The sequence below is a fragment of the Felis catus genome, chromosome C2 (genome assembly GCF_018350175.1).
Source record: "Felis catus isolate Fca126 chromosome C2, F.catus_Fca126_mat1.0, whole genome shotgun sequence".
In the NCBI taxonomy this organism is placed as follows: Eukaryota; Metazoa; Chordata; class Mammalia; order Carnivora; family Felidae; genus Felis; species Felis catus.
In genome coordinates, this window is record NC_058376.1 from 95,535,193 (window position 1) to 95,560,261 (window position 25,069).

Sequence of the window (25,069 nt, forward strand, 5' to 3'; positions counted from 1 at the left end):
AACAGAAGTTCTTAATCTGGGTCCTTACATAGACTTCAGACAGTCCACACTGCTACAACTGGAGGCTCAGTTGTGCATACGTGTGTACATCTACATCTCCTCCCTCTACAGAGTTTCCATAGCTTCTATCACTTCTCTAAGAGACAAATGATCTCTCCAAATGCTAAGAATCATTGATTGGTCTAGAATAAAAAAAAAAAAAAAATACTAAAAGTTTAACTCAAACTATAAAATGCATACCAAAATTCTAGAAAATGAATTATCCTACAACCATACCATTTAACATCAAAGAAAGGGTTTTTTAAAAACTGCCACTAACTCATTGGTGATAACCAGAACTTTTGACCTGAACAATGAAAATAAAACACTCAAGTTGGTTTATTGCTACTTTGGGGAATGTTATCATGATCATGTTTGGAGGTACATAACACAAACCTTCTCAGTTACTTAATTCTATGAATAGAGAACCTGAGCCCTTATTTTGTACTTTGGTTCCCAGAAAAGCACAAAACCAGAACTGACACTTTAATACAGTAAAAACTACTTTCCCCATGTCCAACTGAACAAACAAGGAACAAATACAGGCTCTGGTCACAATTAGAAATGTCATTTGTGGCTCTGCTATGAAGGGCAACCATTTAATAAAGACTAAATAAATGAACATACAGGAAATTAAAACAAAACAAAACACAGTTTGGTCTGAGATTAGATTAGTACAATTTCTATCTTTTAATAAAACTGAAGGATAGTATCTCTTTTTGATAAGAAAGAATCAATGTATTAGCAAGATTTCCACTAAATTGGGGCACCTGGGAGGCTCAGTTGGTTAAGCGTCCGACTTTGGCTCATGTCATGATCTCACTGTTTGTGAGTTCGAGCCCCGCATCAGGCTTTGTGCTGACAGCTCAGAGGCTGGAGCCTGCTTCAGATTCTGTGTCTCCCTCTCTCTCTCTGACCCTCCCCCACTTGCACTCTGTGTGTGTGTCTCTCTCTCAAAAATAAACACTAAAAAATAAAAAAATTAAAAAAAAAAAGATTTCCACTAAGTACTTACAGAAATAAAATCTTTAACCTTTGTTACACGCATATACAAACTCATATGCCTCATCTTTTGCGGAGCACAACAGGGTGAGAATTATTGCTAATTATGAGTACAAAACAAAACAAATCATGGCACTGATGAATTAAACTTCTCCAAGGCCATGATCCTTCCCTACCTAATTCCTCCAACATATAAGCAATTTACAATCTTATATAATAATGTCAAATTAAGGACAGAAAATAAACAAATAAATAAATAATATTTAATGATCTTTTCTTATTCATCAACATGTATGAGATCAGAGAAAAAAAAAGCCAAAGGCAGAACAATTCAGAAATTGTAATTACAGGAAGAATAGTCAGAATTACATAAAACCTTAAGAGGAATTGTTTTATTACTCTCAAGTATATACAAATAATAAGTGTAAATCTATCAATTATTTCAATGGTGGATGTTGAATAGATAAAATAATTGGGTTTAGTTAACTGAAGGTTTCCCCTTGAATAGTTTTTATACTTTTCAATTACTTACATTAATATATGTAAATACATAATGTTACACATATGTTATAATATAAACTTTTACCTTAGCCTCTATATGACTTCCAAAAAATTAACTAGTATCAAAATAAGTGATTTATCTACCCTTTCAAACCCTGGCACATAAAAAGTCCCATAGCATCCCCTACCCACGACCCCAGACAAAAATCCAACGGTACCTGGCATGTTCTTCAGGAAGTTTTCTTTGTCGCTGCATATGAAACATTAGATCTCCTCCATTTACATACTCTATGACAAAGAACAATCTAAAACACAGAAAAGAAAAAAAAAAAAAAACCCAAATGAACATAGGAAGGAAAAAAGAGAGGCAAACCAAGAAACAGACTCAACTATAGAGAACAAACTGATGGTTACTGGTGGGGAGGTGGATGGGGACGATGCGTTAAATGGGTGATGGGGATTAAGGAGGACACTTGTGATGAGCACTGGGTGTTATAGGTCAGTGATGACTCATTAAATTCTATACCTGAAACTAATATTACACTGTATGTGAATGAACTGGAATTTAAATGAAAACGTGGGAGAAACAAAATTAAAAAGAAAGAAAGAAAATTAGCAGGGCTTAACTCTAGGAACTTGACATGTCAGTGGGCTTAAAAAATAAAAATAAAAAAACACAGGAGAGAGCACATGACACCAAAATCCAAAACGAGGCAGTGTAACTTTGCATTTTTAAACACTATAGAGAGCAGTTACAACATAGAGAGCATTCTCCAGATTTATCCTGAACAAACACTCCAGGAATTTGGCAGAAACAAAGGGTAGTTGGAGAAGAAAGCTGTTTAATCACAGAAGATACAAAAAAGTAAACCAGCATAACTGTGAGAACTGCTTCTTCCATTTGAAAGTAGTACCACTAGCAATCCAGAGCCTCTTACTCTCACCTCGACTTTGGCCCTTGCAAAACAAGTCTTATTTAACTGTCACTTAAGGTAAAGAAGTTAGGATTTCTCTCTCTAGTTAAACTCTAGGAAACTTTAAGTCCTAAAACTAGAATCTTGAAGATACTTAAAAAGTTAGATTTTTAGTGCCATAATTATGACCTGGTCTTTTTTTTTTTTTTTTTTTGCCCAAAGCAGGAAATTTCCTACTGCTGATCCACCGTTAGATGGCTATCACTGATTGGAGTATGAGTAGCAGGAAATTTTAAACAGAGTACTCTTGTGTCCATCTCCATGTCTTCCGCTTCCGGCTTATAGTAGAAAGCAGTTTTCATTGTGTAATATACCAAAAGGTGTAGAGCCCAGGAATCATTCCATTATCTTTCAATCTTACCTGCTTTCTGTCTGAAAGCAAGAATGCAGCCCAACAAGAAAAGGATGATTAGATGCCTGCTCAAAAACATGCTTCTCTGTCTGTACCCAATCAATATCCTATTTCAAAATATGAAAGAAATCCATGTCAAACTGAATTATCATCAAAACTATGATAAATTTGTTCTTAGTAATTCAATGATCACAAATACAAGTAAGTAACTACTACTGTTTCATGATAATCATGAAACAACACCTTATATACAAAAACACCAATAAATCTTTCAGTATTATGAAACAGTCTAGAAAACTTTTACAAAGATCAAGTACTTTTCCTTGATAATAATATGGCTTGATTTTTATTTCTTAAAAATCTAGTAGTCATCAGATTACATTAAATATATCTTATGTAATCTGTTTGAAGCATATATTTAGAAATGTAGACTGAAATGATAAGACAAAACATTGAGGTTTTCTCTGAAATAGTACACTTAAGCCAACTTAACAGTTCAGAAATGATAAAACATTGTGCTTACTTACCTCATCATCATTGACCAATTCTTTTTTCACAACTTTCATTGCATAAATACGATCTGTTTTTTTTAACCTCACCAATAATACTTTGGCATAACTTCCTCTGCCTATTACCCGAAGCAAATCAAAATCTTGAAGACCTAAACTGGATGAAGCTTTGCCACTTTCTCTGGTGTTCATTGCCTGTCAAGAACATTAATATCAAATAGTTATACCTGGAGGAATTTTGCATAATACATTATATTTCCAGTACCTGGTTAAAATGTTTTTTAAGTATTTTCTGATTTAAGTTCTTAATAATTCTTTTCTTATTCATTCCAAACGATATAATCTAACTACTCAAGGAAAGGATGAATTCATGAGTTGAGGTCAGAAGGGTACTGATAGGAATGGAGAGGGAGTTGAAATCTGAGAAATGTTAAAGGATGTCTTAAGATGTGATAACTTTGGGTATGAAGACAATGGAGATACGTGAATTAAAAAAATGACACTAACTTTGATGACTGGGAGACTGGAGGTACTACTGACAGAAAAACAAAGTGTGCACATAGGATAAGATTAACAGAGCTGTTGAGATAATGGGCTTGGTTTTTCATACTGAAGATACAAGATACAATGGGATTGCAAGATTAAAGAGTCCACTGGAAGCTTGATATATCAAATCTGGACTAATGAGCGGATATATTCAGAGATATTTTTGGAAGCTATAAACAGAAAATAAGCATGAGGCAGCTTAACTAATGGAAAACATTCTTTTCTACACAATACCAAGCTCTTTTGGAATGACAAAACCAGCCTTATAATCCATTTACAACTAGAAACTTGGGCTTCTGGTAATTTATAGACAAGACCGAAGATAATCTGTTTTAACACATCTGCAAAATCCTCCACATACAATCAACATGTACCCATAAGAATTAAGTATGAGTTTTCTCAAGTGAAGAGTATCAAGAAAACAAAGAGCAAATTTTGAGAAAAACTAGTAAGCACAAAAAAGAAAAAAAAAAGTATCATGAAAACTGAAGGAGAATGAGGTTTCGAGAGAAGGGTCACACAAAAATCTAGAAATAATAATCTGATGTGATAACAAGAATAAATAAAGAGGAGTAAAAGAAACCAGATTAGAGTAGATGAAGAAAGCATAGAATGGTAAGAAGGAAAGGTAATATACAGACTTTAAATGTGGTTAACTGGGGGCGCCTGGGTGGCTCAGTCGGTTGAGCATCCGACTTCGGCTCAGGTCATGATCTTGCGGTTCGTGAGTTCGAGCCCCGCATCGGGCTCTGTGCTGATGGCTCAGAGCCTGGAGCTTGCTTCTGATTCTGTGTCTCCCTCTGCCCCTCCCCCACTCACGCTCTGTCTCTGTCTCAGAAATAAACATTAAAAAAAAAAAAATTAAATGTGGTTAACTGAAACTACAAAGGAGAATGAAATGGAACAAAAGCACAGTACCTTCACAGAATCACTAACAAGACAGAAACCAGAAACTAGTGGCATGCCACCTTTAAAGGATCTAAATAAAACAAACCCTGCTGATCTATAAAAATAGCCTTCAAAACAAAAGTGAAATACAAACATTTTCAGACAAACGCAAACTAAAGAAATTCATCATTAGTACCTTCTCACTAAAGGAAATACTGAGCTTTTCAAGAAGAAAGATAATCTCATACAGATAATATAAAATATAATACAGGAGTATATATAATACAGGAATAAGGGAAATGGATAGCCAAAACAACATTGGCCATATACTGATAACTGTTTTATCTGGGTAATGGATACAGGAGCTTTGTTATACTACTCTGTTTACTTTTAATTGTGTTTGAAATTTTCCACAATAAAAAGCTGGGAATTTATTTATTTATTTATTTATTCATTGTTTATTTTTGAGAGAGAGAGAGAAAGCACAGGCAAGGGAGAGGCAGAGAGAGAGGGAGAGACAGAATCCCAGGCAGGCTCCACGTTGTCAGTGCAGAGCCCAATGCAGGGCTCGATCTCACAAACTGGGAGATCATGACATGAACTGAAATCAAGTCAGGTGCTTAACCAAATGAGCCCCCAGGCGGCCCAAAGTTGGGGTTTTTTAAAGGTAACTAGGAGTAAAACATAATATACCTATCAAATATTGGAAAGAGATGGAAAAAGGGGGAGGAATTGTGAACAAAATCTTTCTGGCCTGCAATATATAAAGTTGGAAAATTGAAGAGTTATAAACATTATAGGCATAACTAGAAATGATTAAAAAGAGCTGCCTCTCAGAAGTCAAAGTGGGAGTGGAAGGTGTGAAACATGATGAATCTTTTCTTTTTTTTTCCCCCCTTAAGGTTTATTTATTTATTCTGAGAGAAAGAGAGAGCCCAAGTGGGGAAGGGGCAGAAAGGGTGGGGGGAGGGAGAGAGAGAATCCCAAGCAGGCTCTGTGCTGTCAGCGCAGAGCCCGACATGGGGCCTGAACCCACGAACCATGAGATCACAAACAGCTGAAATCAAGAGTTAGACACTTAACTGAATGAACCATTCAGGTGCCCCTAAGTCTTTTTCACTACAAGATATTTTTTAAAAAATATTATTTTAATTAAATATCTTTAACTAAAAACTTACTGCTTTAAAAGCTGATAAAACATTTAATAGAAAAAATAATAGTATTTAAGATGCTTAATCATTTATACTTGAAATAAACAACTAGCCCATAATATGGAAGGATCTACAATATATCTTAATAATACTACCAAGTATTCTAAACCTCACTCTTAAATTATATTCAATTAAAATTTTAATAATTTTTTAGATTACGCTGTCTTAAATAAAAATAAGTTATCCTTGTATGGTTATTAAATTTGATTTTCTCCTGTTAAAAAAATAAATAAATAAAAGGATAAAGAAAGACGTTATCCCACCAGATTTAATTTAAATGAAATTAGCAATTATTAGATTAAATCAGAATAAAACTCAAACATCATTAAAAATCATTCCTGCATTTTACCATTATGATTTAAAATCTAAGCAAGTTAATTTTCATATTTTTTAACTGTCAAGTCTTATTAAAAAACTAATGATGTAATATACAATAAAACTAATTATCTTACCTCCTTTTCTTCACCAACTTGGTCCAAACTCTCATGACTTGAAGGATTATATGGAATTACTGAAAATCCAATCCCCCCCCCCCAAAAAAAAAAGGAGAAAAACAATAGTACCCGTTAACTGAGCTTGACTTAAAATGTTCTCGTGATTTAAGTTTCTATTTCAGAATAAGTTTTCATTATTTAATTTTATTTTTTTAAGTAGGCTTTACCCCCAGAGCAGAGCCCAACATGGGGTTTGAACTCACAACCCTGAGATCAAGACCTGAGCTGAGATCAAGAGTCAGATACTTGGGGCGCCTGAGTGGCTCAGTGGGTTAAGCGTCTGACGTTGGTTCAGGTCATGATCTCACGGTCTGTGAGTTCAAGCCCCCATCAGGCTCTGTGCTTACAGCTCAGAGCCTGGAGCCTGCTTTGGATTCTATGTCTCCCTCTCCCTTTACCCCTCCCCGCCCCCCCCAAAATAAATAAAACATAAAAAATTAAGAAAAAAAAAGTCAGATGCTTGACCAACTGAGCCATCCAGGCACCCTCAAGTTTTCACTATTTAAAATGGAATATTTGTCCTACTAGTAATAAATTGTATGTATTTATGAGTCAACTCCTAATCTTTAATGAGAGTAGAGAACAAGAACCAATTAACAGCCAAGTATTGATTTTAACAAATATTTTTGTTTTTTTAAAAATATTTCTCCTCTTGGGGCACCTGGGTGGCTCAGTCGGTTGAGCATCCGACTTCAGCCTGGGTCACGATCTCACGGTCCGTGAGTTCAAGCCCCGCGTCGGGCTCTGGGCTGATGGCTCAGAGCCTGGAGCCTGCTTCCGATTCTGTGTGTCTCCCTCTCTCTCTGCCCCTCCCCCGTTCATGCTCTGTCTCTCTCTGTCTCAAGAATAAATAAACGTTAAAAAAAAATAATTAAAAAAAAATATTTCTCCTCTACACAAATTAATCAATTCCTTCTACAAGGGTGACTCCATAAACCTTAATTATTTTAGTATGACTAAGGCATAGAGAGAGGGGGCCTTTGGTTTTTACTCCTCACTTTCTTCATACTCAAAAACTGGACTACAGGTTTCTATTCCTTGGAACTACTTGGGGCAAAAAAAAAAACAAAAAACAAAAAAAAACCCCACATTTCACAGATTGCATGAACAAGAGACTGTATTCTGTCCTTCCAGAAAAACTCCCTCATCTTCCTTTTCTTGACTCTTCTGAGATCAGTATGCTCTGTCCTGGTTAACAGCTCTCCAAATTTCCCAGATACATATTTAAGGTTCTGTATCTATTTGACATTGGAACTCACATGATCTTTTTTGAATTTTCTATACTACATCTCTACGTCTTTTACATAATTTCTACATCTTAAATTTTTTTTTAATGTTTACTTATTTATTTTTCAGAGAGACAGGCAGAATGCGAGTGGGTTAGAGGCAGAGAGAGAAGGGGACACAGAATCTGAAGCAGGCTCCAGGCTCCGAGCTGTCAGCACAGAGCCTGACACGGGGCTCGAACTCATGAGCTGTGATATCATGACCTGAGCCGAAGTCGGATGCTCAACCGACTGAGCCACCCAGGCGCCCCCGTAATTTCTACTTCTGATAATAAAGCTTTTAATAAAAACAGATCACCTGAACATAGTCAACGTGGCCCACAATATCAGTATGTTTTCATTACTGAAAAAACTAGGTTTGCTGAATTTTAAAAAGGTCTCAGAAGAAGTTCACCTGAATTAGAGTCATTTGTTGTACTTTACATAGTTGTCTTCTTAAAATGCCACAGGTATATGTTAAATATTGTGACTGATAACACCACCGCAAAATATGGTAACCTAACTTCTTTTGGCAACAACATAAATGTTTTTAAACTTAAGTTAAAGAGTTACCTAAAGAAGTCTTTAAATGATACTTTGCTGATGAACAATGGTTAGTATCAGTGGGATTCTTACCTGTCTGTGCATGGTCTGAATGCATGGATGACTGATCCATGGGCATCATTGGCTCCTACAAACATTTCCAAAGATATAGTAATTTAGTGGATTCTTTTTAAATCCCAATACCTCTATTAATTCAGAAACAACATTATTTTGATGAGACACAGCATATTAAAATTTAAGCTTGAAAGAATATAACTTAATAAGTGAGACTTGTTTTTACTATATTTAATTTACTTTAATTTTATTATATGAAACCATGCAATATTCTTGTGAATGAGGTAACATTAGTCACTTTACAGATAACAGAAGAAAGAGAATACTAATTTCAGACCATCAATTAGCAATCAAATTAAACTTCTATATACTCTCATCTGTTTCTCTTCTACACTATTCTTCCTTTGAGCTCCACACATTCACTTTACATCTCTAACAAAAGAAGTCATTAGTACATACGTTCCTTAGCTGAGTCCAGAGATGGACTTCAAAATGGTCTATAAACCTAAAATTTCATGGGTTTCCCATTTTTCTGAAGATTCTCAAAAGTGCCAATGATCCAAATAAGGAAAAGACATATCTTCTAGAAACTGACTTAACCCACTAACTGCTAATAACCTCAGGAATAATGTTAACTCAAACTAAAGTGCTACTAATTCATTAATCTTGGATCCAGGTTTAATGAATACCAGCAAGAAAGGGTAAACTTGAGAAAGAACATTAAGTTATACAGTTATAGTTTCTTTTTTTAGATTTTTTTTTTTAAAGTAATCTCTACACCCAACATGGGACTCATTTCAATCAAGAGTCACTTGCTCTACTGACTGAGCCTGCCAGGCTCCCCTATACCATTGTAATTTTAAGGCTGTCTTAAAGACAGGCCTTAGGATTTTTCATTGTGTTTAGCATCCATCCTAAAATATCAATATAATCACTAATCCTGCCCCTTTCTTCCTACGTTTATAAATGTACAAAGTCGTTCCATCACCTAAGAATACTCAAGAATATCAACAGTACCCTAAATAAATTATGTTCACAAATTTTGGCCTTTGTTTTTTTTTTTTCTTAAGATGGGATTTTCACCTCCCTAACTACAAACCCATTCCTGAGCTTATACGAACAAGCTAAATAATTCTGATAGCCAAGAGTCACTAATAGTAACCTATTTTCACACTGTCCAAAGAAGGTACTATGAATAAACATGGTACACTCATTCTAGAAGGCAATTTAGAAAGATGTCTCCAGATCTCTTTAAAAATGCATATCCTTTAGGCCAGTAATTCTACTTCTGGATCCTTAAGGAAATAATAAGACTTATTTATCAGAAAGTTCATGATGATTTTCTTTACAGGGAAATTCAGAAAACAAGTCAAATGTTCAACCATAGGGAACACATGAAGTAAATCATGACACAGACATATAACAAAATATGCTAAAATTGATGGGGATATAGACAGACAGATATAGAAAGATGACCAAAATACATAGTTGAGTGAGAAAAATGGGTTGAAAACAGTATATATATGATCTCACTTTTGCTAAAAAGTATGTAAAAGAATAAGACCAAATCAAACATTATGCACATTCTGATGGATAAACACCCCACCTTCTATGAAGCAGTCTCAAAAACAACCCACAGAAACCAAAACCCGGAATCTAATTATAGGTTCAACTATAACACACAAAAAATAAAGAAGATGGGGAAACATTTTAAACATAACCATGGAGAAGCAAAGAGAGAAATTCTGCAACACTTTAAATGACAACATAATTTCTTCTACATTTAAATTTTAAGGGAGACAAAAGCAAGAGAGAGAAAGAGATGGAAGCATCAGTAAGTCAGAAAATATCTAGGACACATATCAATCAACTGCAAATATGGACTTCAGTTGGATCCTAATTCAGAATGAAAACTGTAAAAACAAAATTTTCACATTTATGAGGCAACTGAAATTTTGAACACTGCCTGGATGAGTATTTGTTATAAGGAATTTGTTTTTCAGTTAGTTTTTAAAAGAGTTCTTATCTTTTAGATTTGGTTCAAAATTATATAGGATGACAGCAGGTCACTTATGGGGGGTGTATAGCTGAAATAATATCACTCATGAGTTGATACCCGTGGGAGCCGGATGACTGATATATGGAAGTTCATTATATTGTTATATCTACTCTTAAAACGTATTTAAAAGTTATCCATTATTCTATATGAATACAATTATTAGATTATAGATTATTCTATATAGATTATTCTATAATCTATTCTAATAGGTTATTCTACATCCATATAGAATGGAAAAATTTTAAATGTTTATGCATATAAATCTGCAAAGAAAAAGGTCTGGAAGAGTATACACCAAGACAATTACCTTTAGATAGGACATTTCATGGGGCATTTTTATTTTTATTTTTTTAATTTAACTTTTAATTTTTCAGTAGGCTTCATGCCCCAGGCAGAGCCCAATGCAGGGCTTGAACTCACAATCCTGAGATCAAAACCTGAATGAGATCATGAGTCAGATGCTTAACCAGCTGAGCCACCCAGGTGCCCCTCATGAGGGATTTGTATTTAATTTCTCTTTATTCATTTGTATTCTCTATTTATTCTATAACCAACGTGTTTTAATTGCATAAAGAAAAAGTGAAAATAAAATTTTTTAATTCAAAAACTCTCTACCTAGTAATCTCATACTTTATTTTAATTTTTTTTTTTTTTTTTCCAGCGCTTATCTATTTTTGGGACAGAGAGAGACAGAGCATGAACGGGGGAGGGGCAGAGAGAGAGGGAGACACAGAATCGGAAACAGGCTCCAGGCTCCGAGCCATCAGCCCAGAGCCCGACGCGGGGCTCGAACTCACGGACCGCGAGATCGTGACCTGGCTGAAGTCGGACGCTTAACCGACTGCACCACCCAGGCGCCCCAGTAATCTCATACTTTAAATAGCAAACATGAAGCCTCTGATTCTTCTTACCTGATCTCTGTTTGGTGTGGATGCTCCAGAACAACGGGAGCTACAAACCAATGAGTTTGGCTTAAACAAGAGAAAAGAGTCTCTTAAATGGTTTTCCCTACCTCTTCCTAATTTAGACCAGATGATTTTGTAGCAAATTAAATAAAGAAGTTACCTATATACTACAAATTTGCAGTAACAATTCCAAAACTCATCATAGGTCAACTGGACTGTAAAGTTACATTCTGTAACAACACTGTTAAAACTGTGACTCCTTAGCACCTCCGCATTTTAGCCCTCTGTTCTAGTAGTGTTACTGACAATGCTCTATTAAAAAGAGACAACTGTGTCTTACCGGTGGCATAGAATGCCGCCCACATTCAATTGTGACAAGTTTGTGGCACTTCTTATGAACCAGGAGTTTGCAGTTGATGCACTTGTATCCCTGGCGTCCAAGTCCCCATATTCGGTCAGTGCAGATAGCACAGTGGGCACGCTGGAAAGAATAATTCAACAGTATTTTATTAACCAAAAGACAGTCGTAATTATTTGCCAACATTCTGCTCATAAAATAGTGAAAATAAGTGGCTTTCTTCTCTAACTCAGTTCCCTTCATCATACATAAGTTTTCCAAAGCTAGAATAGGAAAATTAAACAGAAAAGAGCTTTGTTTGCAAGAGTGAAATTTGCAAGCATGTTGTTTTCTAACTTCAAGAATTTTTAGTCTTCACATAAATTCAGAGTATTGAAAATAGTAAAAGTGAATGAAACTTGAAAACCATATGACAGAAAAAGCTATGCAAGGACTCCCAAGCAAACGTAAACCTTCCAGAATGTTCAGAAGTCAAAGCAAAGCCCTGCTCTCTTAAAGATTCATACCTAAAGTAATTATTTCAAAGGTTTTCAAATATTAGTGCTACTGAGAAAAGGACTTTTGTAAACCTCAGGTGGTAGCTTTTATTTACATTAATGAATCCAGAACATGGCACTAGTTTGGACTACTGGAAATTTCTTTCAAACCTGGCTCTGCCACTTACTAGCTGTGTCATCTTGGGCAAATTTCTTAATTGCCCCATACCTCAGTTTTTTCACCTATAAAATAGAAATATATAGTACCTATCTCAAGTTGTTGTAAAGATTAAATGAGTTAATATATGTCAAGCATTTGGAAAACCACCTGGTACATAGTTAAGGCTAGGTCAGTGTTTTGCAATTATTATATTCAAAACTGAAAGTTAAAATTGCAACATTAACTGGTTTGCAAAATAAACTTTGCTTATTTTCTGGATGTTTGGAATTATACTTAAAAAGTCAACTTTCGGGGTACCTGGGTGGCTCAGTTGGTTAAGAATCTGACTCTTGATTTTGACTCAGGTCATGATCTCATGGTTCATCGGATCAAGCCCCACATCAGGCTCTGTGCTGACAGCATGGAGCCTGCTTGGAATAATCTGTCTCCCTCTCTCTCAGCCCCTCCTCCACAAACACACGCACACATGCTCTCTCTCTGTCTCTAAATAAATAAAACTTAAAAATAAATAAATAAAATAAAAAGCCAACTTTATTTTAGCTAGGATAACCACGTAATTAATCATCCACTCTGGAGCAGTTTTAAGAAGGGAGAGGCTATTAAAAATTATCTCAAGGGGCGCCTGAGCGGCTCAGTCGGTTAAGCGCCGACTTCGGCTCAGGTCATGATCTCGCAGTTCGTGGGTTCGAGCTCCGCATCGGGCTCTGTGCTGACAGCTCAGAGCCTGGAGCCTGCTTTAGATTCTGTGTCTCCCTCTCTCTCTGCCCCTCCCCTGCTCACACTGTCTCTGTCTCTCTCTCAAAAATAAATGAACATTTAAAAAAAATTTTTTTTAATTACCTGGAGATAACAGGGATACTGCCCTTGGGCAAACTGGGAATGTTGTCACCCTATTTACTCCTTTAAAAGGGAAAACGAGACTTTACAGTAGTGAGGGAAAAAATAGATATCTCAAATTATCAAACATTTAAAAAACTATGGTTTACCCGGTTAAAACGCTTGGCTTGAAAAGTGTGGCCATTTGCACAATAAAGCTTTCTCCAGCGGCGTGCACCTCTGCGGTAGATGGATTCTGAAGAGAGATAAAAAGTTAAAAAAAGAAAAAAGAAGAGCAAGAGTGAGTAAAGTCTTTTTATAATTAAGTCTGTGATTTTTTCATGATATTCACTGCAAGAAAAAAAAATATTTGGATAAAAACAAAGTGAAAAACTAAAATAGATGCATCGAGGAACTAAATGAAAACAAAGCCCATGGAGTAAAAGTGTTCAAATAACCATTCGGGCTTTTGTGTTTTTTAACACAACTTTTCCCGCAACTTTTATTTTGAAAAATTTTAAGCCCACAGAGAATCGACAGAACAGAACAAGAAACACCTGCATCCTTCACACAGATTTACCAATTACTAACATTATGCCACCTTTGCTTTCTGTCCTCTACACCTGCTTTTTTTCTTGGAATCATTTAAAAGTAAGTTCCAGACATACCACTTCACCCTTAAACACCTAAATATCCACTGCCTTAGATTAAGGACGTTCCCCCTAATTCTGCTTAGGCACAATACCATTACCATGATTGAGAAAATCAACATCAATTCAATCGTCACCTAACATACAGCTCATAGGCAAATTCCCCTATTTGTCCTCGGAGTGTATTTCATAGCTTTCTTTTTCTCTCCAGGATCCAATCAAGATTTAAGCACTGCATTTGGTTGCTATACCTTTTTTGTCTCTTTAATGGATGCTGAAATATTCACAGTGCCGTATTTGTTGTTGAGTCTTCGTGATGTTGACTTTTTTTTTTTTAACAGGGTCCAGTTGTCTTACGTTATGTCCCACATTCTGGATTTGTCTGTTTCCTCATTAGAATCAGTATTAAATACTCTTGGCAAAAATAATACATAGGCGATATGTGTTGCTTATTGTATCACATTACGGGATAGACAAATGTCAGATTGCTGACTCCCACTTACTAGTGTTTCAGTCACTCCGTTAAAGGCAGTGATTCCTAGTTTTCTTCATTGTAAACGTACATTTTACTTTTCGTAGGTGTTCTGTAAGGGACATTTTGCAATTACAGGAATATTATCTTCTCCAATAATCTTTTTTTTTCACTTTTTTAATGTTTATTTTTTGAGAGAGAGACAGAGTGTGAGTGGGGGAGGGGCAGAGAAAGAGGGAGACTCTGAAGCAGGCTCCAAGCTCTGAGCTGTCAGCATAGAGCCCGATGCAGGACTCGAACTCAGACTGTGAGATCATGACCTGAGCCCAAGTCGAATGCTTTACTGACTCAGCCACTCAGGTGCTCCTCCAATAATCTTTAACCCAATAGTTTTTACAGTAATACTTTTTCTAAACAAATTAAGAGGTTCCAAAAGATCAAATCTAATCTACCTGTGTAATTTTGGTTAAATTGATCACTATTATATACATTGTCGATTAGTCATTAATAGTAGTATTCCATAGTGATAGTTAATACTGTGGAAAGATTCCATTAGGTTTTTAAACTCATATTTTAAAGCAAATGTAGCACTGAATTTAAAATTAAGATAAAACAGACCAGTTGAAATGCTCTAAATTAGAAATCTAAAGATGGCATAATACAGAACCCTAAATATAAATGCTTTAATTTTTATTTATCTATTCTGTTAGGAGTAACCAAAGCAGAAAGTTTCTGTTAACAATATCTTAACCTGAAATACCTTCAGAAGCTTTCATGAAACTACAACTCGATATACCTTAAATTTAAGCATATTAATGTTGCCGAGGAATTAAAAGAGCCAAGAGACCATATTAATAGTGATTAATTTTCCTCCATGCTCTAGTTTAGTAACATTTATTATACTGGGGGAGAAGTGGTATCAAGTCCCCACCAGCAAATTTTAAAGAGTGAATATGAGCATGAAATATAGTGAAAAGTTAGGAAATTATTACTTTATCTGGAAAGTGTGCTATAGACCCATGATCGACTTGGAGATGGGACTCTGGAACCAAGACCTGCTACAATGGCAAGTCTTTCAAAAGTGCAGACCGGACAAAGAACATAGCTGCCTCTCCAACAGCTGTGTAAAGGCAGCCTACACTGGCTTTGGTCCATCCACCACTGGAACTCCAGCAAAATATTCTCAGCTGAACCCAAACCTAAATTTTTCACTAGAGCTTCAAGGCTCTACCTACTTCCTTATATTTCTCCATCTTCCTATGTATATTACACAGCCCCCAGTCAACTCTATATACAAACACTCATAGCTGTTTAATTTTTCCTTCTCACCAGGTTGCATGAAGAGTCACAGAGCTGAAAGTTTAGAACTCTTTCATTTAATTCAAAGGAAAACATTTACTACTTTTCTCTCTAAAGTCATGGATATGTGCAGAAACCACAAATGAAAAAGAGTAGTATCCACAAGTAATAATACATTACACTGGATATCAAAGGCAATAACTACTGACTGTATATAAGTGTGTATATATACAAACTTTCAATTCCTCTCACTAATGGGAACCATCAGCTTGGACATTCAAAAGGAAATCCCTAACAATTTCTAACTACACAAGCTCAAGTATTCAGAGATGAAGCATCTTGTTACTTTCAAATGGTACACCAAAAAATAAAAATAAAACAAGCATGTTTCTTATGTATATACATCTCTGCCTATGTGTGAACACATACAGATGCAGACATACGGGAAACATAGAAAATGTTAATAATTAGTGAATGGAGGCAAAAGATATCTTTGCATCTTTGTTTTCAATGTTTCAACTTCTCCAGAAGTTTGAAAATTTCAAAAATTAAAAACCAGGATGAAACACGACTTAAAATTAACTTAATTTTCTCTTCAAACATGCAACAGACACTTATGTCAGTAACTTGCAACTAAGAACTGCCTGATTGTGATCTGGCAAAAGTAGAGTTTAGGCAGTTGCTAAGATATACTAAATTAGACAGAAGAATGGAAAAGAAATCAAACGGACTAAAAGTTCTATTTTTGATTTCTTTTCACTTGTGCCACTGTACCATAAATAACTCTATTCTCAAAAATATGAAGTATATATACACACTCACTATCTTCTCCTGGACAGGGCATTCCAGGACGTTCTGGTACACAAGGGAAGACTGAAAGAAAATAAACTAAAATTAATACAGCATATTTAAAACACACAAATTACATAGAATGCCAAATTCTAATATCAAAAACGTTGACCCAAATTTCAACCTTACCCTCTCTTGACATAAGATACGTAGCATATGGTCAATATTTTTTCAAGGGATCCATTTTACCAAGGCTATATGAAGAAGTTTTTATGAAAGTGAACATCCAAAAACAAATGGGTTAGAAGCTCAAATTATTCATTCTACTCCCTGTTAACATTACTAATTGATTCCTTTGTCCTTAGAGAAATTAACTATTTCCTTAAATCTCTGTTGTAGTGTAAAGTTTGCTACAATGAAGAATTAAAATTAAATTACAAAAATGTATACAAACATGAACATAAACCATTACAGTTTTTAAAAGATGTATACTAAATTTAAGGATAAGTTCACAAGATTAACATGTACCCAAATCCAACAAAATATAAGTTTTATCTTATAAACTGTAAATTTATAAACATGATAATTCAGGCCATTTTTATAAAGAGACAGAATATAAAGACATAGTATATTTATGAACTAGACAACCAGCTGTAGTCTGTGATGTACAGAAGGACATGGCTTAATAAAGAATATAGAGTATGGGAAGCACAGTTGCTAACATATTCTTAAAAGTTGAAATATAAGCCAACTTCTAAAAACAGATATGTGATATAGGGTAAAAATAACAAAAGTGGGGTGCCTGGGTGGCTCAGTTGGCTAAGCGTCTGACTCTTGATTTTGGCTCAGGTCATGATCTCACGGTCATGAGATCGAACCCTGTGTCGGACTCTGTGCTGCATGTGGAGCTTGCTTAAGATTCTCTCTCCCCCTCTCTCACTGCCCCTCCCCTGCTTGTGCGTGCTCTCTTTCAGAAAACCAAACAAAACTTAAACTATTTAATACTATTGATCAGTCACTTCTTTAAACACTCACTGCAGTTTTATTCTAAAAAGAGATGACCCCCAAAATGGATGACTTACTAAAATTCTGCTAGGATCTCAACAAATTAAGACTATGGATCCCTTTGGAAGTCACTATGTCAAATTCTGAAGACAGAAGAATATTAAACTACTCACTTTTAAAAAACACACTGTAAAGAAAAGTATATGGGAATAATAACAAGGTATTGACTCATTATACTTATGGGAGATTCATGTTTGTTTTGAGTTTTAAAGAGTTCCCTAGGTCTGGTCTCCAAAAGCTCCTAAAAATGTTTCATGAAATATTGCCAACGAATTGCAATTAAATGTGCCATATTAAGTGGGTTCTACAGTGCATAAAAAATTTGAGGGGTAGCACAGTAGAATGAAAAGAACATAGATTTGGAACCAGAAGACCTAGATTCTATAACTAGGTCTACAGTGCACCAGTTACATGATGGCTGAGTTTCGTCTCTTCTTCTGTACCACAATCCGACTTGCAGGCTTGCAGAAAACTACGTAATCTCTATAACTATGTAAATAGTTTCACTGTTAACCTTCAAATAAAAGAAAGGACATTTAAGATACCTTCTCTTTGGAGATCATTATTTGCACACGTTACAAAACTGCAAGGGAATGACTTAGGAGAATTCCCAGTGGGCACTCAATTTTAAATTCTAGCCTACACTTTGCTGCGAAAAACTGAGAGATATTCAGTGTAATATCCAAGAAGGCAAACCCAAATAACAAATTTCCCAAGATTATAAGGTGATTTTATTTTCTCTAGCATTTGAGAGACTAAATCTGAACAATTACATAGCAATGAGGGATAGAGATTAAGCAAATGACATCATGATGATGTTTTAAAATGGACAAGAATACAGGGTTATTAAAAAAAAAAATACAGCTCTAGAAGAGTAAGAAATGACTACTCCTTTACCATGAATCAGGAGTTCAGAATCCTTGTTTAGCTCATAAAGCCTAAAGGCTTCTTCTAACTCCAACTGAGATGATACTGTACACGGGTCTCCTAAAAAATATAAAAAGTAAAGTAAAGCAAAGCTCACTTTTTAAATCCTCTAAAATGTGATGTTTAGTAAACAATTTCCATTACATAAAATCTTGAGCAAAAACATAATTTCCATTACATAAAATCTTGAGAAAAAACAATTACATATAAACATAAAGTAATATTTGACAAGAACAAGTCTTTAGATACTTAAAATTTTAGCCAATTCTATTCTCTAAAGTAGCTACATAACTTCCATTTCTACTTCCCAAAAATATGACATGAAATTCATAGATACCAAATTTGATACATATAAGCCATTTAATTCTCAATAACATATAAAGTATATGCAAAATATAGCAAACACAATCTACCCCGACCACATTTGGATTGTCACTACAGTATGACTAACTGCCAGGGACAAGTTTTCTGTTACCTATCTCTCTAGAGGAGGAAGTGAAAGTGGTTTCACTGCCACAATATAGTCGGTTAGAGGTCGCCATGTAATCATTCTGCCAAATTTTTCCTTCACCTGAGAGCCTGCTCAAGAGGCTCACAGAAAGGAAGCACAGCTACTAAAGTACTCTGGACTGAACAGCAGTCCAATCTGAGCTGCTTTTAAATGTAAACGCATCATTTTAGTAGACGGACACACAGAAAGACTAAGGAAGAAACACCTTCCTAGTCAACCAGCCAAAGAACTGAGTCACCCTGGCAAAGACTGAGATGGCACATCTCCCTGAATGATGGCATTCCTCAATGAAAAAGTAATTAGATCCCAGTTGGGGCCCGAGCTGGGTCCTCCACACTGCAATGCTTCTGCTCATTCCTGTGGTCACACCAAATGTTACCACACACAAGATGCCACCGGCCCTATCCAAACCTCAGTCACTCTCAGTAGAGAACTATGTCTATTACTCACGAGAGGAAAATGAAGCCATCTCCTTTCCTCCAGTCTCAAAGAAATGAGTGCCTCTGTACCTTTCTCCAACTTGGCGATTCCCTTACTGAATCTCTTCCTTTTACCTTCCTCTGGGCCTTATCCCATTAGCCCTTTCAGTTCCATTTGCATTTTCTTTCCTTCCACTAGCTCTTCTCAGGCACAGGCATGTTTGAGTCTCCCTCTCAACAATCTCCCTCACACTCGGGTTCCATTCCACTGTAGCCACACCCTCAAGAGCAAACCCTAGACTGAAACTGGAGGGGGTGGGTGAGAAGAAGGGGAAAAATATAGGGTAGGGCTTTTGATCTTTGACTTCTTACTTTTCTTTTGTACTTTTTAAATCACGGGTTTACAATATTTTAGATTTATTAGAAACAACTTTTTAAAATTTATTTATTTATTTATTTATTTATTTATTTATTTATTTATTTATTATTTTTTAACGTTTATTTATTTTTGAGACAGAGAGAGACAGAGCATGAACGGGGGAGGGGCAGAGAGAGAGGGAGACACAGAATGGGAAGCAGGCTCCAGGCTCTGAGCCATCAGCCCAGAGCCCCACGCGGGGCTCGAACTCACGGACCGCGAGATCGTGACCTGAGCTGAAGTCGGACGCTTAACCGACTGAGCCACCCAGGCGCCCCTAAAATTTATTTATTTTGAGAGAGCGAGAGAGCGAGCACATGCGGACGGAAGCAGGAGAGGGGCAGAGAGAAGGGGAGAATCCCAAGCAGGCTCTGCATTGTCAGCACAGAGTCTGACGCAGGGCTCCATCTCCCAGGCTGTGAGATCATGACTGCGCCGAAATCAAGACTCAGATGCTTAACCGGCTGAGCCACCCAGGCACCTCTGGAAGTAACTTTTCTTGAGGTGCCTGCTGACTCAGTCAGTTAAGCGTCCGACTTCAGCTCAGGTCATGATCTTGTGGTTCAGGAATTCGAGCCCCGTGTCAGGCTCTGTCTCCCTCTCTCTGCCCCTCCTGCCACTTGTGCTCACTCTCTCTCTGTCTCTCTCTCAAAAATAAACATTAAAAAAATTTTTAGAAATAACTTTTCTTAATATTCAGAGTGACCCCACCCTGCTTTCTCCATGTTCCTGTCCTCCATGAATTTCTCAAAATTCTGCTATCAGGTTTTAGTCCAAACACTCTACTAAAACTGCTATATCCAAGGTCATGAAAAGAGCTGCTAAAACCAATAGCATCTTTTCTGTCTTTATTCTAATTGATCTCTCTATAGCATCTAACAAAGTTCCCTACTAACCATCTATAGGATAGAACTGCATCTAGGTTTCTAAAACACCATCCCCCTAGTTTACCAACTCTATTTTAACTTTTCATTTTGGAAATTTTCAAACATGTTACCAAATTTTGCTTCCCCCTACGTACCCACTCACTTATTCCCTTCCACCATGGCATTGTGAACAAACCCTTATAAGTCTAGATTAAAATTCCTTAATATCACAATATCATTATACACCTATAAAAACTAACAAAAATTCACAATAAAATATCTAAACATGACTGTATGCAAAAGAATAAAGTTGAACTTCTGTCTTACACCATTAACAAAAATTAACTCAAACCTAATCAAAGACTTAAATGCAAGAGTGAAAAGTACAAAACTCATGGAAGAAAACATAGGGAGAAAGCTTTATGACACTGGATTTGGCAATGATTTCTTGGCTATGACACCAAAAGCAAGGCAAGGAAAAAACAAATGACCATTTCTCCAAAGAAGATACACAAATGGTCAATGAGCACATGAAAAGATGTTCAGTATCACTCATCATTAAGAAAATCAACAAGACACCACCTCATTGTGATGAGGTTACACAGAGAGGGAGAACCAACTAGGCCAGTATCCCAGATGAGCCTCTATGTCACTCCAGACCCAGCTGCCATATGACTGCCACTGCATGAGAGACCTCATGTGAGACTAGCACAGCCAGTCAACTGAGACCAGTGTGAGAGATTACAAAATAAAGTGGTGGGACTGGGGCGCCTGGTGGCTCAGTCAGTTAAGCATGTGACTCCTGATTTCTGCTTAGGTAACAATGTCACAGTTCCTGGGTTCGAGCCCTGTGTCGGGCTCCGTGCTGGGCATGTAGCCTGCTTAAGATTCTTTCTCTTTCTTTCTCTCTCTCTCTCACAAAAAAAAAAAAAAAAAAAAAAAAAAAAAAAATCACTAAAAAAAAAAATAATTAATAAAGTGGTGGTTTTTTTTTTTTTTTTTTTTTTTTTTTTTTTTTCAACGTTTATTTATTTTTGGGACAGAGAGAGACAGAGCATGAACAGGGGAGGGGCAGAGAGAGAGGGAGACACAGAATCGGAAACAGGCTCCAGGCTCCGAGCCATCAGCCCAGAGCCTGACGCGGGGCTCGAACTCACAGACCGCGAGATCGTGACCTGGTTGAAGTCGGACGCTTAACCGACTGCGCCACCCAGGCGCCCCAGTGGTGGGTTTTTTAAAGCTACTAGGCTTTGAAGTGGTTCGTTATGTAACAAACACCTTACTACCATCTTTCAATTTGAATCCTGAAATCCTGTGAATCTTACAAGACCCAGGACAAATAAATGCCACCTCTTCTGAACAGCCTTACCTAAAGGGGATAATATTTCACATTTTATGAAAAGCCTAAAGATAACCTAATTTTTAATAATTATCTTATTGAGATACAATTCACATAGCATTCAATTTACCTATTTGAAGTGTATAATGGTCGTCTGTTCACAGAGCTGTCAACTCTTGATACAATCAATTTTAGAACATTTTCATTGTCTCCTCAAAAAAGCTCCTTTCCCATTAGCAGTCAGTCCCCATCCCCCCACCCCCCCCACCCCCCCACTGCCAGACCTAGGCAACCACTAATCTATTTTCAGTATCTAAGATTTGCCTTTTCAGGACATTTCATAAATGGAATCACATAATACGTGGTCTTTTATGTCTGTCTTTGTTCACTTGGAATGTTTTCAAGGTTCATCCATGTTGTAACATGTATCAGTACTTCAGTCCTTTTTTATTAGTGAATAGTAAATATTCTTGAAATGAATTTTTTCCTATGTTTGAATAACTTCTCATGATACTTCTCATGATAATTGATTGGTTTAAAGTGTGCCCATTTAAAATTTTGACAGTTATTCCAAAATTTGGAAAGACAGTAACTCCAAAAAGGTGATCATAAATGCAGTCAACTAAGTGTATCTATCCTAAGATCCTACAAGTAATCATTAAATTTTAAGTATCTTCTAATCTGACAGGTGAAAATGTCTTCTTTTAAAATCTTTGTTTCGTTAATAGTAATTTCTGAGTTTTGTCATTTATAAATTTTTTTAATGTTTATTTAATTTTGAGAGAGAGAGACAGAGTGTGAGTGTGGGGGGGAGGGGGGAAGGGGGCAGAAAAAGATGGAGACACAGAATCCAAAGCAGGCTCCAGGCTCTGAGCTTTTAGCACAGAGCCCAACATGGGCCCGAACTAAAGAGCCAGTGAGATCATGACCTGAGGCAAAGTCGGACACTTAAAAGACTGAGCCACCCAGGCACCCCCTGTTTTTTTTTGTCATTCATGAATTAGCTATCTAGACCCCCTTAAGGAGATTTTTCATCTATTTCTTTTTGACCTAATTATTTATATTAGAGATAACAATCCTCTGTAAATGTTACAAACATTTTCTGTCAGTTGTTACTACTCTTATATATGTGATTATGGTATTTTTTGACATACAAAATTAGGAAAAATCTTCCCTCTTTACATTTCCTTTGCCAGAATTTTCCTATTTATTTTTCCAGATAAAATTGTCAGTTTTAAAAACACCCTATTAGAAATTTCTTTGGGGGGTGGGGCACCTGGGTGGCTCAGTCGGTGGGGCGGCCGACTTCGGCTCAGGTCATGATCTCGCAGTCCATGAGTTCGAGCCCCACATCGGGCTCTGTGCTGACAGCTCAGAGCCTGGAGCCTGTTTCAGATTCTGTGTCTCCCTCTCTCTCTGCCCCTCCCCTGTTCATGCTCTGTCTCTCTCTGTCTCAAAAATAAATAAACGTTAAAAAAAAAAATGAAAAAAAAAGAATAGAAATTTCTGGGGGGGTCGTGCTCTTTACAGATTCATCTGTAGGGAGCTCTCATTTTACATGACGCTTCTTCCTCACCCCATTCATCCACAGTTTTGCTTATGGCATCCAGTTGTTTCTGTTTCAGTTTTCTTTATATGGTTTCTACACATTTCTTTAAAGTTTATTCCTAGACTGAACCTTCAGTCGGTTAAGCGTCCCACTGCGGCTTAGGTCATGATCTCACAGTTCATGGGTTTGACACCCACGTCCATGCTGGCAGCTCAGAGCCTAGAGCCTACTTCAGGTTCAAATAAATAAGCATTAAAAAAAAAAAAAATGAAAGTGTATTCCTAGATTTAAAAACAAAATTTACGTTGTGACTACGGATGAAATCTTTTCTTCCAATACACTTTCTTTTTTTTTTTTTTTTTTAATTTTTTTTCAACGTTTATTTATTTTTGGGACAGAGAGAGACAGAGCATGAACGGGGGAGGGGCAGAGAGAGAGGGAGACACAGAATCGGAAACAGGCTCCAGGCTCTGAGCCATCAGCCCAGAGCCTGACGCGGGGCTCGAACTCCCGGACCGCGAGATCGTGACCTGGCTGAAGTCGGACGCTTAACCGACTGCGCCACCCAGGCGCCCCCCAATACACTTTCTGGTTTGAGTATTATCTACATAAAAGAAAGATCGGTGCTCTCATTTGCTCACTTTATAACTTGGTGTTATAGGTGTCTTCAAGGGGCTAGATGAAAAACAGTGAGGTCAAAATGACCCAACCATGTTACACAGATAAACCATTTTTGGATCAGCGCTCAATATACTGACAATAACAAGTACTGGTGAGGATGCAGAGAAACTGGGATCAATCCTCATATGCTACTGGTGGGAAAGTAAAATGGTGCTGCCACCTCAGCCAACACAATGGGGGCTCCTTAAAAGATGGAACATAGTTATCAGATGACTTAGCAGTTCCAGTCTTGGTAGCTATCAAAGAGAAATGAAAACCTATGTCCACACAAAAAGTTGAAACCAAATGTTCACTCCAGTTATAACAGCCAAAAAGTGGAAAAAAAAAACCCCAAATGTCCATCAAAATTGAGTAAGTATGGATATGACATGTCTAAATTAGGCAAGTGTATAGAAACACAAAGTAGATTAGTGGTTACCTTGATCTAAGGGCTGTGGAGGGTAAAGAACCTAGAGGGAAATAGGTAGTGAATGTTAATGACCACGGGGTTTATGTTTTGGGTGACAAAATGTTTTGAAATTGATCACAGTGATGGTTGCACAACTCTGTGAATATACTAAAAACCACTGAATTATACACTTTAAGTAATAAATTATATCTCAGTGCAACTGTTTTAGAAAAAAATGTTTACTGCAGCATTTTTATAAAAGTGAGTCTGATAACAAAGTAACAGTCTAGTCTAAAAACAAAGTCTGTCTTTGCTTGCCTCAAAGAAATAAACACACAGACTCACTTTGTTAGTACGCAAACTTCTCCCATTTTGCCACATTTATGAAAGTGAAAGTCAATATAATTACATTTCATTTTTGACATTGCTTTAAAAAAACTTTTGTTTCTACAGAAGTAGATTTAAGTGTAAGCCAAAAATAAAAAAGCAGTATAAAAATAAT

General features: G+C 36.5%; 1 protein-coding gene across 3 annotated transcripts in view; it reads right to left on the bottom strand.

Moving 5' to 3' along the window:
* PRKCI (protein kinase C iota) overlaps positions 1–25,069 on the bottom strand; it is a 72,227-nt gene that overhangs the window by 16,151 nt on the left and 31,007 nt on the right. For 2 of the 3 annotated variants that reach the window (XM_003991921.5, XM_045037283.1), the window contains exons 3-11: positions 18,367–18,456; positions 16,438–16,488; positions 13,365–13,450; positions 11,704–11,844; positions 8,418–8,472; positions 6,475–6,533; positions 3,396–3,572; positions 2,878–2,975; positions 1,761–1,847 (exon numbers count right to left, since the gene is read on the bottom strand). In XM_003991921.5, coding sequence (XP_003991970.1) covers positions 1,761–1,847; positions 2,878–2,975; positions 3,396–3,572; positions 6,475–6,533; positions 8,418–8,472; positions 11,704–11,844; positions 13,365–13,450; positions 16,438–16,488; positions 18,367–18,456 — 844 coding nt within the window. Of the gene's footprint in view, positions 1–1,760; positions 1,848–2,877; positions 2,976–3,395; positions 3,573–6,474; positions 6,534–8,417; positions 8,473–11,703; positions 11,845–13,364; positions 13,451–16,437; positions 16,489–18,366; positions 18,457–18,871; positions 19,001–25,069 lie in introns of those variants that run through there. The other variant, XM_045037284.1, reaches the window with a different exon arrangement.